Source organism: Ixodes scapularis, unplaced genomic scaffold, assembly GCF_016920785.2.
Source record: "Ixodes scapularis isolate PalLabHiFi unplaced genomic scaffold, ASM1692078v2 PGA_scaffold1__304_contigs__length_218370807, whole genome shotgun sequence".
In the NCBI taxonomy this organism is placed as follows: domain Eukaryota; kingdom Metazoa; phylum Arthropoda; class Arachnida; order Ixodida; family Ixodidae; genus Ixodes; species Ixodes scapularis.
Genome location: NW_024609846.1, coordinates 90,602,890 through 90,620,554, shown reverse-complemented (window position 1 = coordinate 90,620,554; position 17,665 = coordinate 90,602,890). Strand labels below are relative to the sequence as shown.

The 17,665-nt window shown below is 44.7% G+C and overlaps 1 protein-coding gene across 2 annotated transcripts in view; it reads left to right on the top strand.

Annotated features, from left to right (window-relative positions):
- Positions 1 to 6,044: 6,044 nt before the first annotated feature.
- The window catches only part of LOC8036804 (ubiquitin carboxyl-terminal hydrolase 48), a 175,417-nt gene continuing 163,796 nt past the window's right edge, over positions 6,045 to 17,665 (top strand). The window contains exons 1-5 of one of the 2 annotated variants that reach the window (XM_040216159.3): positions 6,045 to 6,558; positions 7,791 to 7,911; positions 7,994 to 8,053; positions 11,645 to 11,738; positions 12,165 to 12,273. In XM_040216159.3, the coding sequence (XP_040072093.1) occupies positions 6,425 to 6,558; positions 7,791 to 7,911; positions 7,994 to 8,053; positions 11,645 to 11,738; positions 12,165 to 12,273 (518 nt within the window). In that variant the 5' untranslated portion in view covers positions 6,045 to 6,424. The remainder of the gene's footprint in view (positions 6,559 to 7,790; positions 7,912 to 7,993; positions 8,054 to 11,644; positions 11,739 to 12,164; positions 12,274 to 17,665) is intronic. The other variant, XM_040216160.3, reaches the window with a different exon arrangement.

Sequence of the window (17,665 nt, the reverse complement as noted above, 5' to 3'; positions counted from 1 at the left end):
TGAAGCAGTTTCTTGGTGTCAAATGAGTGCTTTGGAAGCTCGCTCCCGTATCCGCGCTCCAGCGCGGAACAAATGATTGGCATATTCTATTTTTAGACTACTTGCTCGACTGGCAAGCCTGCCTGCCTCTGACGTCACGGCACTGAAAAGTGCGCGAATATTTGAATATTGATTTTTGCACCATTTTCATTTGCCGATTTCACAATACCTATTATGAATTTCGCGATGCTAAATAGCATACCGGAAAGGCTAAAGGCAGGGGAGTCAGAAAATATAGTTAGTTAAGGTAGCTCAAAAAATCGTTGGAGTACCCCTTTAAAGGGGCCCTGTAATTATATTTAAGCGTCCACCTTTAAAAGGGCCCTGCAATCATATTTAACCGTAGAAGAAATACTGAAGCCTTAATTTTATATGAGCGTCCAGTAGAAATGCGCATACTTCAAATACTTTTAGAGCGGAGCTCTTAGGGGCCCGTTCCCGGCTTGAGCGGCGTCGGCGTCGGCGTCGGCGTAACCAAGGTCACCCCAAGGTCACGTGACCCCCCAAGGTCATCTCAAGGTCACGCGACCCCCCTTCCGAGGTCACGTGACCCCTCCCCCCGAGGTCACGTGACCCCCCCCCCCCGAAGTCACGTGGCCTCCTCGATGACGTCATCGTCACTGATGACGTCACCGGCATCCGCATCGTCATCGCCATCATCACTGATGACGTCATCAGTGACGTCACTGATGACGTCCCCGGCATCCGCATCGTCATCGCCATCATCACTGATGACGTCATCAGTGACGTCACCGGCATCCGCATCGTCATCGTCATTATCACGGATGACGTCATCAGTGACGTCACTGATGACGTCACTGACATCCGCATCGTCATCGTCATCATCGCTGATGACGTCACTGATGACGTCATCGGAATCCGCATCGTCATCGTCACTGATGACGTCATCAGTGACGTCACTGATGGCATCATCGGCATCGTCACGTGACCCCCCAAGGTCACGTGACCCCCCCAGGTCAAGTGACCCCCCCCCAGGTCACCCTTCCCTCCTCCTCAAGAGCTGCGCTCTAATTCGGTGTTACAGGGAGTTGTAAACGGCTTTCACTTTTTTCCCTCGTCACACTTCTTTCACAAGCGAGCGTCACTATGACTGAGGATGACTCGTCCGTCAAACTTTTTGTTCAACGTTGCACCAGTGGAACGAGGTTACCTGTCATGCAAATAAGGCCCGAGTTGTGTGCAAGCCATCCGAACAACAGCGGTAACGCATAGGGACCAGTCACGGGACAACGGGAGGAAAAAACGTGGCCCTGACCCGTGGCATGGAACCTGTGCTAAATTTATTATGTGCGAGTTACGAAAATTATGAAAACAACATTCATGACTACAACCACTTCCACTTGAAATGTTCTCATTGGATTTTTTGATTACTTGACAAGAAATATAATTAAACGTGGGTCCAAAAGGAACCATTGATTTTCATTTTCTCTTTGTGTAACGTTTTTATTGCGGCTCATAGTTTTATTTAGTTCGCCAATTTTTACAAGCATAATAGGATGGCTCTCAGCACTAGTCTGAGTAAATACACGTAAATCTAAGAAATAATAGGTTCCGGCCAGTGGCGGATCCAAGGGGGGGGGGGGGGGGGCGGTGGGGGCGATCGCCCCCCCCCCCCCAAACGCCTCGCCAGGCAAGCCCCCCCCCCCCCCCCCCCCCCGGGGGGGTTCTTCGTCAACTCGAAGAAAAAACGTAAGCAATCGACGCGAGGGACAAAAGATTACAACAGCGGTGGGCGGACGCGCCTGCTGGGCGCTTCCACAGCGGGGTTTACCTCCGTCAAGATCACGGTACGTCTTCCCGACAGGGACGGCGCCAGGAGTTTCGAAGTGGAGAGTCAGTGGGGAGGCGCACCAAATATCAGGGTCCTCGACTGCAGGCACACTTCCAAACAAGGCCAGCACGTCGAGCACGGGGGGAAAATACCTTCAACATATATAGTCCACTTTCTCTCTCTCTCTCGCTCTGTCTCCCTCTCTCTCTCTTTGGAGGTTGTCTGCAAAAAAAATGAACTACAAAATTCCTTGTGTTATGGTGTTCAGAAAGGATAGTGCCACCATAATTTTCTAGATACTTACCTCTAGCGTGGTCACCCGAAAGGTTTTAATTAAAAGAGTTCATCCCCGACAGGTAAACCGATACTAAAGCTATCAAGATCTGTATTATGTTATCAGAGTTTAGTAAAAACGATAACTGCACAAAAAATATAAACACTCCCCCCCCCCCCCCCCCGCCGTTTTACACCGAGGAACCGCCCCCCCTAAAATGGAGGTCTGGATCCGCCCCTGGTTCCGGCAATCCAATTAAGTAAGGTATGGAAATCACTGCTTGGGAGAAGAGCGTGTTGGTTTAAGTCATGGATGAAGAAAGAATAAAACAATTAAAACAGGGACAACACAACCACATCTTTCATGAAACATGTGGTTGTTTTGTCCCTGTGTTAATTGTTTTATTCTTTCTTCATCCATGACTTATGGAAATCATATTGGCTTAAATAGTCTCCAGGAAGAGTCATAAAACGATTACGGCTTTGCTCTTCTTGTTAGTCAACTCGGGGAGGAATGGTGAAGTCCCCGAAGTCGAAAAAAAGAAATAAAAAAAAAAAGGATGCGCGTTGCGACTGAACACATTGCGACTTTTCTTTGACTCGTACGGTCACGTTTTCTTTCAAACTTGAAACATAGCAACTTTGACATAACTTGAACAAGAAAGAAAAACCAAGCAAGAAAGGCACCCAAAAAGAGGGATCATTTCTAAAATTCGCTAAAAGTTAAAATAAATAAATCCCGAACTGAACATTGTTGATTTCAACTTTCAGGTCATTTTATTAGTTAGATGAAGCATACAATTTTGGACGTTATGTATATAAAAAAAAAAAAAAAAAAAGACAAAGATTCGCGAAAAAAAAAAAAGGCTCGAGGTACGCCTAAGCACTTCTTATAAGTTGTGAATGCGAAAGCACGCACGCCACTCTTCGCTTCCTTAGGGAGTTTTCGTGTATCGTTTTCGCCGTCCCGCAGCGCTCTCCGCAACCCGCTACGCTACCCGGAACTGTACAGCCAAGCCTATCGGCGCGCAGGCGCAGTAGCGGCTTCATCGTTGCGGAGGGCTTAGCGGAGAGGGAAACGCGATCTACGAAAACTCCCTCAATTCTTTCGTCTACGGCAGGGGTCTCAAACACGCGGCCCGCGGGCCGCATGCGGCCCGCGACTATTTGGGATGTGACCCGCAAGCCTCCCGCGGATTCGAACATAAATTCCCATGCCTCGAGCGCCATTAAATATAGTTTTATATTGTCGATTCATTTTCAACCGAAAAAGAGCTCTGCAGCCTGCAGCTTCTGCTTATATAACGTGTTCACACATTTTGTACTAATCTGTTGTGTGTGTGTGTGTGTGTGTGTGTGTGTGTGTGTGTGTGTGTGTGTGTGTGTGTGTGTGTGTGTGTGTGTGTGTGTGTGTGTGTGTGTTTTCTTTTTTAAACGGAGTACTACTTTCGCTTAAATATTTGCTTCTTGGCCTTTTCTCATGTAAATCAACCGGAACGGCACTACCACAACTAGGCCACAAGTGCTCAGGGAGGCACATCGGCTGCACGGACTGTTGCTTAGCAGGAGCAACTGCCGAAGATAAAGCTATGAGCTCGGGCTTCTATCTGACAAAAACAAAAACGTTTAAAATACGAGTATTTTTTTCCTTGGAAAGAAAAAAATTGCCATATGAAGATATATCCTTTTTATGCCCGTTGAGACTAGTGCATTATGCGACGGGTCAAGGGCGGTGTGCTTGTTCTCGATTTAATGAAAACTGCCGGTACCTGAAAACTGCTTGCCTGGCGAGGCGTTTGGGGGGGGGGGGGGCGATCGCCCCTACCGCCCCCCCCCCCCCCCCCCCCCTTGTATCCGCCACTGGACACAGCTCACGCTCTTCTAGCCACAGAGGCCATATATGGGTATGTTGATGAACATTACCCAGTCTTTTCTGAAATAAAGTTTGTATCAGACGGAGTGGCGGCGCATTTCAAGATTCGCTTCCAATTGCACGAATTGTCTCGGAAGCCGTACTCTTCGGCAAGGTGGATCTTTTCAGCAACTGGACACGGAGAAAGCGCTTGTGATGGAGTAGGTAGTGCGCAACGCTCACCAACTTGAGATCTTCGCTCAACTCAACGATTGTCACGGCTAAAGACTTTGTGGAAGTGCTGTGTGAAAAAGTAACAAGTAAGCATGTTCCACCTATCTGCGGAGTGGGTTCGAGAGTTTCGTACGGTGAAGGAAGCCGAGGGAACGACCATAAAACCTGTGAAAGGAATCCAGGCATCTCATCTGTGGAAGTCATCATATGCCGAGAGGCCACATGCATACATGACCTTTTGTGCAATTAAGAGTTTTAAGCTTATGTATGCATAGTTTGCGAATTTGCAGAGTGTGGCCGTTTTGTTTTTGTGAATTGTAAACTAAGGAATGGTATTCCAGCTCCCAGTCCCTTTTCGAGTCATTTAACTCACCCCTTTTGAAAAATATAATTTGAGAAATATAAAATACATGCCATAACTAAAGGCTCGTTCACACAGACCCGTTTTGTTTAGGTTACGTTACGAAAAGTCACCGGGAAATCTGTGCTTCGTATTAAGCGTGGCTACCAATTCAAAGAGATAGCCTGGCACGCGACATTCGAGACACGAATGTTTCGGTGACTTCGACGTAACGTAAAGAAAACGGTGCTGTGTGAAAAGTTGAACCGTGCTCAACTCCTTACGTTACGTTACGACGAGCCTTGTGTCCTTGGTTGCCACGTTAACTCACCGTCCTAGCTCGTCGTCACCGAAACATTCGTGTCTCGAATGTCGCGTGCCAGGCTATCTCCTTGAATCGGTAGCCACGCTTAATACGAAGCACAGATTTCCCGGTGACTTTTCGTAACGTAACGCAAGAAAACGGGTCTGTGTGAACGAGAAATGTTTGGTGCTGCGCGGCAAAGCCGCTGACGTCGGCGCGCTTCGAGTGGAGGTTTGTCGTAGCTTTTTCCGTTTGGAAGTCAAATGTTACTCAATATTTTGCCATCACAAGTTAGTTCAAGTTACCGCAAAGTGCCAAGGGGAGTTAAAAAAAATAAATAAAAGATGACGTTTTTATGAATATCGACGCCCCATTTTGCCACGTTCCGAGAAATCAGCTGCAGTTATTTTTATATATTAGAAAAAAAAAATATTTAAAGACGCACATTTTGATATGTTTTGTTAAGTATTATGAAAGACGGTTTATTTACAAAAAACAAAAAAATTGTGAATATTTCTCTAAAACGTGTGTTTGATTTTTTTGTTTGCATAGAAATGTTTTATTGATATTTTAAATTTTTTGTGTATGTGTTGCATATCTTTTTGTAAAATGTATTACAAAAGTTATGGTGACGTGAAAGCTTCGATGAGAAAATGACGATTGTGCAAAAGAGCATCGTGAAATCCTCTCAATTTCCACGCTTCGAACTTCTTTATTTTATATCTCAGCGAAAAAAAAAATTGTTACGGCGTTCATATAGAGCGAATGTTCCTCCCAAGAACATGGTTTTCATATATATTTTTAAGAACAGTATCAAAATTATGACCGGGACCATCATTGCACAAAGTGACGTGGAATCACCCTCTGGAGACTTTTCATTATTAGCCCCACCACTGATTCCAACTAAGTATTCTTAATCCTAAATTTAGATTGTACTACGTAAATGTACTACAAGGTGCACCACTCGCTGACGGTAACTCTGTCAAATGGCAACGACATTTCAAGATCCCTCCTCGAGGTCATTCTTGAGAAAAACTAATATTTTTTTTTTCGGTTAATATCGGTTACCGGTAAATAGTTTACGGTTACGGTTTTAATAAATCTCAAATAACGGTTTCGTTCCGGTTACTGTTACTGAAAAAATGTTGTTCCTAAACGGTTTTCGGTTTCGGTTACGGTTTAAGTTCCTGTTCGTTGGGTCACTATCATCATCATCATCACCATAATAAACCGGGATGATTACCGCCGTTCCGCTGGTTCCGCCGTGGCTGCCGCGAGTCGTTTTTTCAAGCGTACCACTGCTGGTTTAAAAAGTCAGTCGTCGAGCCCTCCGATCACGCAAGCTCACGTCGCACGATTGCTGAACACATCTTGGACACTTCCCGTGATTCGGCTGGTTCTCGAAAATTCAACCGCCTCAGCCGTCTCGCGCTGAATGTCCTGCTACCACGGAGCGGAGAAACCACCTTCTGACACTACACTGGTTTCCAACTGCTGCTAACAATGACCTCGACATTGCTGTGCACTGCAACGTTTAAACAAACGCGTCCTATCGATGCAAACGCGGCAGTGTAACCACCAGAAGTCGAAATGCCGTCCAAACAGCAGCTTGAAAAAGCTGCATGGCAATGGGTGGAAAGTGTGGATCCCTTGAACATTACGCGGGAACATGTCGAGGCCGCTTACAGAATCAAGTGCGCTACCTGCAAAGCGAACACTTGTCGGTGAGTCTGATGGTGCTTCAACTTTAGCACGAGCGCGTCTCGTGCTTTCTAACATAACACGACCGGCAACTTCTCTGCAAGTGTACTGACCGATTCCGGCGCTTCGCTGACAAGACTGACTGACTAGATACCTTTTCCCATACCTTGCGCCGTCATCAACCTTCTGAGACGCTTCTGTTCATGCCTTTAATAACGCACCTCCCGCAATTATTTGAATGCCAAAGTCGTTAGTTGTCCGTGGAGTAATCGTTCGTAATGATCGCTAGGTCTGGGGATCTACGTCAAGAGTGAAAATTTTGTCGGCTCCTACACTGCTGCGTTGTTTTGCGCTGCCGCGAGCGTGCTTCTGTGGTATTCCTTCCAAGTTCCAAAGCCCCGATCTCGTAAGGCGGCAGTGACGTGATGTTGTTATTCAGGCTGCCCGTCTGACAGCTGTCGGGTGACATCTAATGTCCGTCCACTCGTCACGTTTTTTTTTTGTCTCGCAGATAGAAGAATATGATAGTCTACCGACCGTTGCGATAACGACGTCTGGCAGGCGTCAAAGTGGTCTTCATATCCGTGCTTGTCTGTTTATTCATTTGTTTATTTCAAACTCCTTTGGGGCCTGAGGGCATTGCAGAGGTACTAGATTACAATGTATAGAAAAAATAAAGTTCTAGGAATGCAAATAATTACCTGTTAATAAAATTATAAAATGCTGACACTGGTAATGCAGTAGGGGGTTTCGTGAAAGTGTGATTCGAGGTATGAATGAACTGTGAAAATGTCATAGTTTTACATGGTGGTATGCTGACCTTGCATCGGTGATCGAGACACAATGATGTGTAGAAAGGAGGTGTTAGCAGCTTATCACGCAAAGAAGGATTATGGTAGAAACATAAACAAGTTCTCTATGTCATAAGTTCTCAAGCTATGTTCCTAGGAACCCGGGGGGTTCCCCAGAGTGCCCTCATGAGTTCCCCAAATTCCCAAGTTTCCTCGACCATCCCTGCCCCTTAGCAAGTGTTTTTCTAGTCCAAGAGCTCACTGATGGATAACTATGAGCCAAGCACTCCCTAGTATGCACATTACTGTTTACAAGGTCTGTAGACTTCGGGTATGTGTTCCTTGGGGTCGAAAAGTTTGGAAACCCTTGCTCTACGTGATGCAAGGTTAGGCAAGTACAAAAGCTAGATGTCATAGATGTCAAGTTGTTGCGTCGATTCAAGTTCGGCACCTTCTCTTTCAAGGCGGAACTGTTCGGGAAATCCTCGCTGCCTTTCGGGGCTTGGAGAAAGAGCATGGATCCAGGACGTGAAGGACAGCGCCTGGCACGACATCGAGGATCCCAACTCTGAGAGGAGGACGGAGGTGATTGAGGGGCGTCAGAGAGCGATTGTGTTGTTGCAAGCGTGTTTTCACCGTGCAACACATGCCACCATTGCCATTGCAGGGCAGCTTTGTCGGCTTGAAGAACTTGGGAGCGACGTGCTACCTGAACAGTTTTCTGCAGGTACTCTTTCCTTTGTTCCTCGCTGCAAACGAGATCAAGCTGTCGAAATTGTGCTGCTCGGGCACCACCCTCTCAGTGATGTCCATTTTGCAATGTTTTTTGCATTAGAGTGCTTCTGAGAACTCCCTAAGGTACAGTCGGCGACAAAAGTCCCCAGGACGTGCGAGCTGCGACTGAAACGCATTGCTCTGCCATCTGCCTGCAAGTCGGCTGGTTTCGAGATCACAGAAAAGCGCATGCGTGTCCTACTGTGCCTGCCAACATGTGCGCTTTCCCGCTCTTCTGTAGTGCGGCGCCTAACTCGGAATCGGGCGCGTGGTACCGCCTCGGAGATAGCGCTTACTGACATGGCACCTATAAAGCAAGAAGTCACGGCAGCTCAAGTGAGCGATAAGCTGAACTGGTTATAAAGCAAGGTGCGCTGACACGGCGAAATACGGCGCAACGCTGCAGGCGGTATCTCCAGTTTCGGAATGTGTAGCAGATGCTCATCAGCCGCCAGCGCTATCTCTGAGGCGGTACCATGCGTCCAATTCCGAGTTAGGCGCTGTGCTGCAGAAGAGCGTGAAAATACACATGCTTGCAGGCAGAGTAGGACGCGCATGCGCTTTTGTGTGATCTCAAAACCAGGCAATCCACCGGCAGATGGCAGAGCAATGCGTTTCAGCCACAGCTCGCACGTCCTGGGGATTTGTCCCCGACTGTACATATATGCGCCAACTCATCTCTGTTACGTCGTTCCGTGACGGGGGTGCTTAGGATGCACTTCCGGTCTGGAGTGTGGGCAAAAGATTTATATATTTATTGAACCTAAAATGCCCCAAATAAGGGGTATTACATGAGGGTAGTACAAAACATCAAAACAAAATTTCTTCAATGAATGCCTTTAAACGGGCGGTGTTGGAGTTGAGCACGGCGTCGGTGGGCAAATCGTTCCAGTCCTTTGCTGTCTGGCAGAAAAATAAAAAAAGATGCAGGGTGCAGCGAGCATAGGGGGGACAGACAGCTTCCTGATGACTGATGCAACATGAAACGCGGTGAGCGGGTGCGATAACAGAGCTGCCAAGTGATGAGTGATTAAACTTGTGCAAAAGGCCGAGCCTGAAAATTTTGCGCTATGATTCGAGGTTAAGAAGATTAGCTTGAGATTTAAGTGCAGTGACACTGGTATGATAAGAGTAGTCTGAGTAGATGAATCTTTCTGCGCGATTTGGCACGGATTCGAGTGTTTTAGTAAGATTAGATTGATGTGGGTCCCAAACAGCAGATGCGTATTCTGGTTTGGGTCGGACTAATGAGAGGAAAGATAGTAGTTTTACCAATGGAGGAGCTAAGTGTAGGTTGCGAAGTAGAAAGCCAAGGACGCGATTTTCGTCATTACCTATGTTCGTCATGTAAGATGGCCAAGTTAAATCGCTTGAAAAGGTAATGCCTAGGCATTTATATGAACGTACTGGGCATATGAGTGAACCACAAATGACATAGATAGGAGATGGGTAAAATTACCTGCGATAAAAAGAAACAAGGAATTTTTTTGTTAGCATTCAAAGACATTAGCCATTTAGCACACCAGGCCTCAATATGGTGAAGATCAGACTGCAGGGCGTGAATGTCAGTGCTTTTATTTATAGGACGATAAACAACGCAATCGTCTGCGAATAAGCATATGTTAGATGGGATATTAGCGGGCAGGTCGTTTATATAAATTAAGAAAAAGTAAAGGACCGAGAACAGTGCTTTGGGGCACTCTAGAAGCAACCGGGGATCACGCGGAGAGTGCTTATTAGCATGAACAAATTGTTGTCAGTTTTACAAGAAGTTACGAATCCAGTTACAAACTTGAGGGTCAACGTTTAAACGCAAAATCTTTAATAAGAGACATTGGTGTGGAACTTTATCGGAAGCTTGCTTCCTTCTCCCCAGACCTCCTTTCCCTTGAATACTTTTCTTATCCTGTAACTAACTATAGTAGCAGCTTGCACCCGTGCTGGCCGAGCGCTCCTGCAGCATTTCCTTCTTTTGGCTTGTGGGCACACTCGGTCAGTGCGTGTGCAAGCTGCTACTAGCGGCAAGCTTTCTCGCGCCGCACGCATCGAGCGAGCAACGATGGTGGTAATAGCTTTCAGCGCACCAAGAGGTGCAATACCGAAGCTTGGGAAGCACCGAGGGAGGGATGTATACACATCGGAAGAGGCGACATGCCCTTGCCCCTAGTCTCACTTCCAGGTGGCGCAGCCTGTACCGAGAGCCACGCGCTCCTCTATTCATATTTTATTTTTCCCCGATGGTACATATATTCCATTCTTGGTAAACTTTCCTGCAAAATTTAGTGGAAACATTTTTCTGTAAATTTAGGCTGAAGGTCAAGCATAACAAAAATTTTTCGTTACTCATTTGTGGAGGGAAAGGAGGTAGACCAGGAATGTATTTTACATTAAAACTGGATGTCGTTGGGCCATGATCGCTTGTGCGGAAAGCACTTTGGTGTGAGTGAATTCACTGAGACTTGTTTTCGCAAGTTTTAGTTGTATTCTTGCAACTTGAACGTGGTAACTCCATCAAAACATCCAAACCACCCGGACTATTTTCTCAGCATCTTCGCATTTACACGATCATGGTGATGGTCAGTATGTTCTCCACACAGTTAATGCGATACGAAGTAACTGTAGGCCTCCAAAGACTCGTAAAATTGAAGGGTGTCTGTTGGGTGGCAATCACCGACTTGTTATGCGCACAGGTCTATTCTACTTGCGATTTTTATTTGCAATGTCAAGCACCGCAGGTTTCATTTATGCTTTTTTGCACCATGAGCGATATCGCAACTGAAATTTGTGATTGGAATCACATGTTGTGAATCGGGCTCTAGCATCCATTCTGTGGCATCCCTGCAGTGGAAACCACCATATGTCATACCATTCTTGTGAAGTTTAGTGGTGTAATGAGGCTCTCCTATTTCGCTATGGCCACTCAAATGGTCAGACATTGATGGGACGTTGCAGAATCAACGATTTCAACGCAAAGACGAATAGGCCAACAGTATCACATCCCAGTAGTTTGTTGATGGGGGATGTCACGCTTCTTGTCCACAACCCATCGTACATGTGCGGCGTCACTAGAGACGCACTGGTCTCTTCGTATGCATGAGTTGGTTTACAGTAGCTGGGGTTGCAAGCGCTGATACTTTTTAATGCAGAATTGCATTCTAACATATGTCGGGTAATGTGAGTCACGTCACTCACGTTACAAAATTGTGGTGCCTCATGACATCAAGGTGTCAACAACATTATTGGATCTATTGACACTGGGAGTCAAGTTGGGCTGTAACATGATGCCACGTGACACTCCAATTTTATGTCATTACGTCACATAACCATATCGTGCAATGCCACATCTTGTGATACTGTCATGTGATGTGACGTCGCTTGTCACCAGACTTGATGCCGTGACGTCGCACAATTAATTGATGTGCCAATAAAAGAAAAAACATGATGGAAACCCAGAATTTCTCATACATTGGAATTCTTCATTGTGATGGTTTGATTCATGTGTTTAAATATAGCTGTCAATCTTTTTTCCTTTTTTTCTTTCAAGGTGTGGTACCACAACCCGGTATTCCGGCAAGCCTTATACATGTGGGACCCCCTTCATGACCCTCAAGAAAAGGAGAAGCACCACGCACCCAACGGTCAGTTTAAGAAGCAACTGATGACACCGTCTTAGTTGCGGGGGCTATCTGCTGTTTCAAGGAAAAGCTTTAAAAGTCGAAGGGGGATCTGGATTGAATGCTGGAGAGGTGGTTCCACTGGGAATCGACTTTCTCCTCCAGCACAATGCACAATATTCTGTTTATCCACCCGTAATGAGGTAGTTTAATTTGGGCTGCAAGAACACCATGGAACACATTTATATAACTTGGACCGCTTTGTTATAAGTGACCTCTCGATTCTCAGACCTTGGAATGGCAGAAGCGATGTGTCTAGGCTAACGGTACAACTGCAACATAGAGTTACCGAGTATCCTAAATCCAGGTTATCCACCCTGCAAGATGCCCTGTTAGGAGATGCGAGTTTTGTTGCTGCGGCGTGTTTCAAGGCACTTTCTCGCGTTGCAGGAGATGTGGCGCCGCCCGAAGAAGGCGGCAACGCGGCCTCCAACTCTCCTGCTTCGGTGATTGGTCACCTGCAGCTCACATTCGCTCTGCTGCAATTCAGCAAAAGGAGGTAAGAACCAACATGAGCAAAGTGCAAACCCTCCTGATTGGTGGTCAGTTTTGTCTTTGGTGAAACAGTGACGGGCAGGAAGTAAAGCACCAGGGGAACATCTAGTTAGGGTCTCAGTACGGTTATTATTTGGGTTCGGGCTCAGTATTTCTGCATTTTGTTCCGGTTTGGTTCCAGTTCAATCGTGCACGAGAAATATTGTTTCGGTCACCGGTTCCACCAAGCACAAATGGGTTAACGTTGGCTCTTAATTCTACCTTAGATTGTGGCTGTCTGTATATGCACCAAACACAAAAAAAAGTTTACTGCTCCCAGTCACTAAGAAAAAGGAAATGAGCGTGTCCAACTCGGCATCATCTGCGTGAAAAACAGGGTGTCAAACCCTAACCGGAATTTAACCGGAACCGGAACTGAACTGCTTATTTTGCCCGAACCAACACAGAACCCGAGCCGAAGTGTTTGCGCCATTTTGGAGCTGAGCCCGAACTGGAGCAAAACAAAAGAACCGTTCCGAACCGTTTTGCCAAACGGATCGCGGGCATGCATTTGTGCTACTATTCCATGCGTTTTGCGTCCAAAGTTTTGAGAGGCTTAGTTAACGCTGCAGAGCAAAGTGTTTCCACTTATGGAAATATTTTTGTAAGCATATTTTACCAAGACAAAGGCCAATAACCACTGTTACTGACTGTCACAAAATCGGCCTGATCCACTCGAAGTCATATCGCCCACGCACCCGGCAAAAAGCCGCTGCCACGCGCCGACGGGATGACGCACGGAGCCGTCGCGGAAACAACGCTGCATCAAATTCGAGTTTACTAAGGTTCATCGACGCCATTTCATCGGAGCACGTTTTAGGGAATGGGCACTTTTTATCGAAGCTCAATATAAAGAAAGCGGAGCCTCAGTCTAGAGAAACGTCATTTATCGAAAAGGGGACACTGCTTAAAAATGGAACATGTGTTAACCTACCCGGCCCCCTGTTCGCCACTCTGCGGCAGCTCATTACAAAAATGTTAACTTGCCTGGTCCACCCGTGTACCTGCTTCGCAGCGGCCGAATTTACTAAAAGGAGGCTTATGGGCATTTTCTCTAAACTGGGTTTCTTTATAAAACGGGGGTCTCTAAACCGGCGTTCGCTGAAATGAGCTCCAATAAAATGGATGCCTTCGACCTTTTTGTACAGGCTCCGATGGCTCCATCTCAATATGGAGGGAGTTAAGACGACATTCAGAGATTTTATTAGGGCTGATAATGAGAGCGTTCTTGACATTTTGGATTTACATTACATAGACTGCGAGAAATTTGCTTTCTCAGAGGCTACAACAGCAGCAATCATGGGCTGCTTTTAAAATGCTTACACAGGCTGCAATAAAGAGCTTTGTTCCATTTAGAAAAAGAAAATGTCAAAACCCATGAATTGTTAGAAATATTACGCAATTGAAACACTGCATAAAACGACGAAGAGAGTGACTCAGTTACGAAAGGTCTCTCAAGCAGCATGCTGAAATAAAGGTGCTGTCCCAACAGTTTAAAAATGACGTACTAGATGCCAGAAAAACCCAAAAAAACTATGTTAACGTAGCACTTCAAAATTTTATTCTTGTTGCCAAAAAAAGGGTATCTCCAGCCTGAATATTGAAGAAGAAATTGTCACAGATGTAAGAAAAATGTGTACTTTGTTTAAGAATTATTTCCAGTCGGTCTTTTACGCATGGTAACGGAATTATTACCCGCTATGAACTTTGTAAGTCAGCTCTTCCTGGTATTGACAATGTACGCTTTGATCAAAGAGGTATATTTGATCTGCTTTTAAACTTAAATGTCAAAAAATCACCCGGACCTGATGGAGTGCCAGACATATTTTTAAACAAATATACGCTGAACGGTACTTTTTTACTTGGTAGCCGTATATGAAAAATCACTGTGTTGTGCAAGGCTTCCACGAGACTGGAAATCGGGAAAAATAATTCCCATGCCAAAGTCAGGAGAAGTAAAAAATATGCAAAATGATTGTCCAATTTCACTTACAAGTACCAGTTGTGAAATTCCTGTACACGTCCTTGCCAAACACATAACATGCATTCAGAATAATGACCTCATAGGAAGTCACCAATATTTAGACGAGGGTGCTGTACTGTTACGCAATCGATAGAGGTGACTCATGATTTCAGTTTATGTATTGGCAGTAGTGGGAAAGTAGATCTTGTTTTCTTGGATTTTTGCTAAGGCCTTTGACTCCATGTCACATCCAAAGCTGCTTCGTAAACTCAAGTATACACTTAACAATGATTCATATTTTAACATGGCTTGAAGCTTATCTTATTGGCAGAAAACAGTTTGTCCAATTAAATAATGTAACATCAGACGACCTATCAGTAATGCCAGGAGTACCTCAAGGATCTGTCCTAAAGCCAGTACTGTTCATTTTGTACATCTCGGACTTGAGTTGGGGATTTGTAATATAAGTCAAAACAAAACATTTTGCTGATTATACAATTATAAATTAAAGAGGCTGGAGGTACACCTAAGCACTTCTTATGAGTTGTGAATGCGAAAGCAAGGGAAGCCGCTCGTCCGCTCCCTTATTTCATCTGCTGCCTACTTTTCGTCGCCGGTCAGCGTGTGTGCTCTCCTGGGCGCGCTGACGAACACGCAGTGCCATGAGGTGAGCAGTTGTTGAAACTGACGTGCAGCGGCCAATAGGAGCCTCACCAACTGGCGCCAGCCATTGGGATCGAAGCCAAAAATTCATCAGCTTTACTCTGCTCTTTTGGGATCAACGAAACTAGGTGCTGTTGTCTAGGCTTTTCGCATGGTTTCATAGCTGGGATCAGGCTTCACTTGGAGAAAGGATTTAAGGTGCCGTTTTTGCGCTTCAAACTGATGACGTCTGCTCACTCCATGTGAAAGTTAATGCTTTCGCATTAAAAATATAAACATCTGATGATCAGAAGAAATTAAATGAGCGTTTACATAAATTGACTAGCTGGTGCAACGATTGGCAAATGGGAATCAACAAAAACAGAAATGTTTACATGAATGTAATGTGGAAAGCAATACCAGCACAATTCAAATACAGTATAGGGGGTATGCATTTAAAAAGTGTCCAGGATTTTAAATATGTGGGTGTCCTTTTAAAATCAAACCTAAACTTTAATTCACATTTAGAAAATGTTTGCAATGAAGCATTAGGAAATAAAATATGGACACTCAGATGGCTATTAGCATTCGCTACTCCAGAGCTAAAATTAACTACATATAAAGCACTAATCTTACCAACACTCAAATATGCAAACCCAGTCTAAAAGCCATTCATGAAAAAAAAAAAAGAAGAAATCTATAAAGTTCAAGCATTTAAAGGAGAGCAGTTTGTTTCATTTTTCATCGCTACATGTCTACAGAGTCCGTCTCCCAACTGAAATTCACTGCAAACCTCCTCCCTATTATCACTAGAATAATGTTGAGCTGGATGAAATTGTTCTTTAACTTGCTACATGGTCAACATGTTATGAATATTCACAAATATGTAAGCTACGAAAACCTTCATTGTGCGATAGAACCCAACACACCAAGTATGTTACCCCTTATCACTTTTGCAAAGACCATTTTAAGAACTCTTTCTTTGTTAAATCCATTGATCACTGGAACTGCCTGCAAACAAACTGTAAATAGTGTGAATGTCTCTGATTTTATAGATTCTTTGTTATTCTATGTGTGATGCTATGCCAATCTGTGTGATTGTAAGTGTTTGAGGGTGCTATTATACTCTCTGGCAGGGATGGGCAGTATTTCAAATACAAGTATTTGGAATATGTATTTCAAATACTTTGTGTATTTTGCATTTGTATTTGATTACAAATTGGATAATGTATTTGACGTGTGTATTTAAATACTAAAATGCGGGTATTTCAAATACAATTGTAATTAAATACAATTTTGTGGGCGAAAATACATTCCTCAAACTTATTGTCACGATTCATTTTTCTCACCCTAAAACGTGTCCAAAGCTGCTCTTTCTTCATCTCAATGCCAACGGCAACAGCAAACCACCAAAACTCTTCATCTCTTCATACACAAGGAGGTTATCCTCCTTGTTCATACACCAGTCCTGCGGCAGTTCGCGTGTCGCTCACCGCGGCACTTGCCTCTATCACATTTTCCAAATACTAATGTATTTGGAAAATGTGATTGTCAAAGTTGCAATTCTTGTTTTTATGCATGTGGTTGTAAGGTATAGTCTCCATCCTTTATTCGGCCATAGGGCTTTTTTTTTCTCCTCCGGCTTTATATTAAAGGCACTGTCCAGAGCAGGTTCTGCACCGAATGCAGTGTCTCTCAATCAATCAAGCACAAGCGTTTAGTGACTTTGTGATTGCGGTGCTAGTCCAGGGCAAGAATAGTGACGAAATCGACGTTCACAGGCAGGCTGGCTAAATAAGTGCCTGTGACAACTTGTGATGCTTTCCAGCCTGATTTCCATTCATATTTTTGCCTGGAACATTCTAAATGCGCAAGTCGTCCAGATTTTCGTAACTGGTGCGAGTTGCAACAAAAAAAAATTCTGTAGCTAGTGCTGCGCGTCTTGGTCGTCTCGGTTGCTTGTTGGTCTATACCAAAATGTAATCGACAAAAAAAGCTGCTTGAAGCTCTGTACTTTTTTCACCTATTACGTCCAAGCTGATTACAATTTTTGTGATTATATTTCTATTACGTTACTAGAGCCTCGCACACTAACTCCCGAGTGTGCGATGTAAAATTAAAATGAGATACCCGGAAACCCGTTGCAGGTGCCCTGAAGTCGCTGACGCAAATTTTGAGGAATGTATTTGGAAAAGTATTTGGAGGAGACCAAATACATTTGGTTGTAATTGTATCTTGTACTTAAATGCTTTTTTTGGAAATGTAATTAGATTTGTAAGTAAATACATTATTGACGAAGTATTTTGTATTTGTATTTCGATACATATTTGCATGTATTTTGCCCATCCCTGCTCTCTGGTTACTCCTGCTTTGGCCTCACGGCTGGCAGTATTTTTAAATAAATAAAATAAAAGAAGAACCGAATGCGGAAACATTTGGAATCCACATTTGTCGATTTGGCATACAACTAGTTTTTGTCAGTGTCAAACTGACAAAAACTAGTTGTATGCCAAATCGACAAATGTGGACTGCGGCTCTTCAGACAGCATGCTGCCAACATCAAGGGCCACAAAAAAGCGTTGCCACAAAGCAGCGTATGATGCGCTTCTGGTACAGAAGCCGTCGGGCAGCAGCACTCCTGAGCCATTCACCAGTAGCAGCCATGCTGACAGTCAGTCGCCAAGAACACCGTTCAAGCAGCCAACATTGCCATCTGTTGTACAACGGGGCTCCGGTGTAACGTCGGACATTA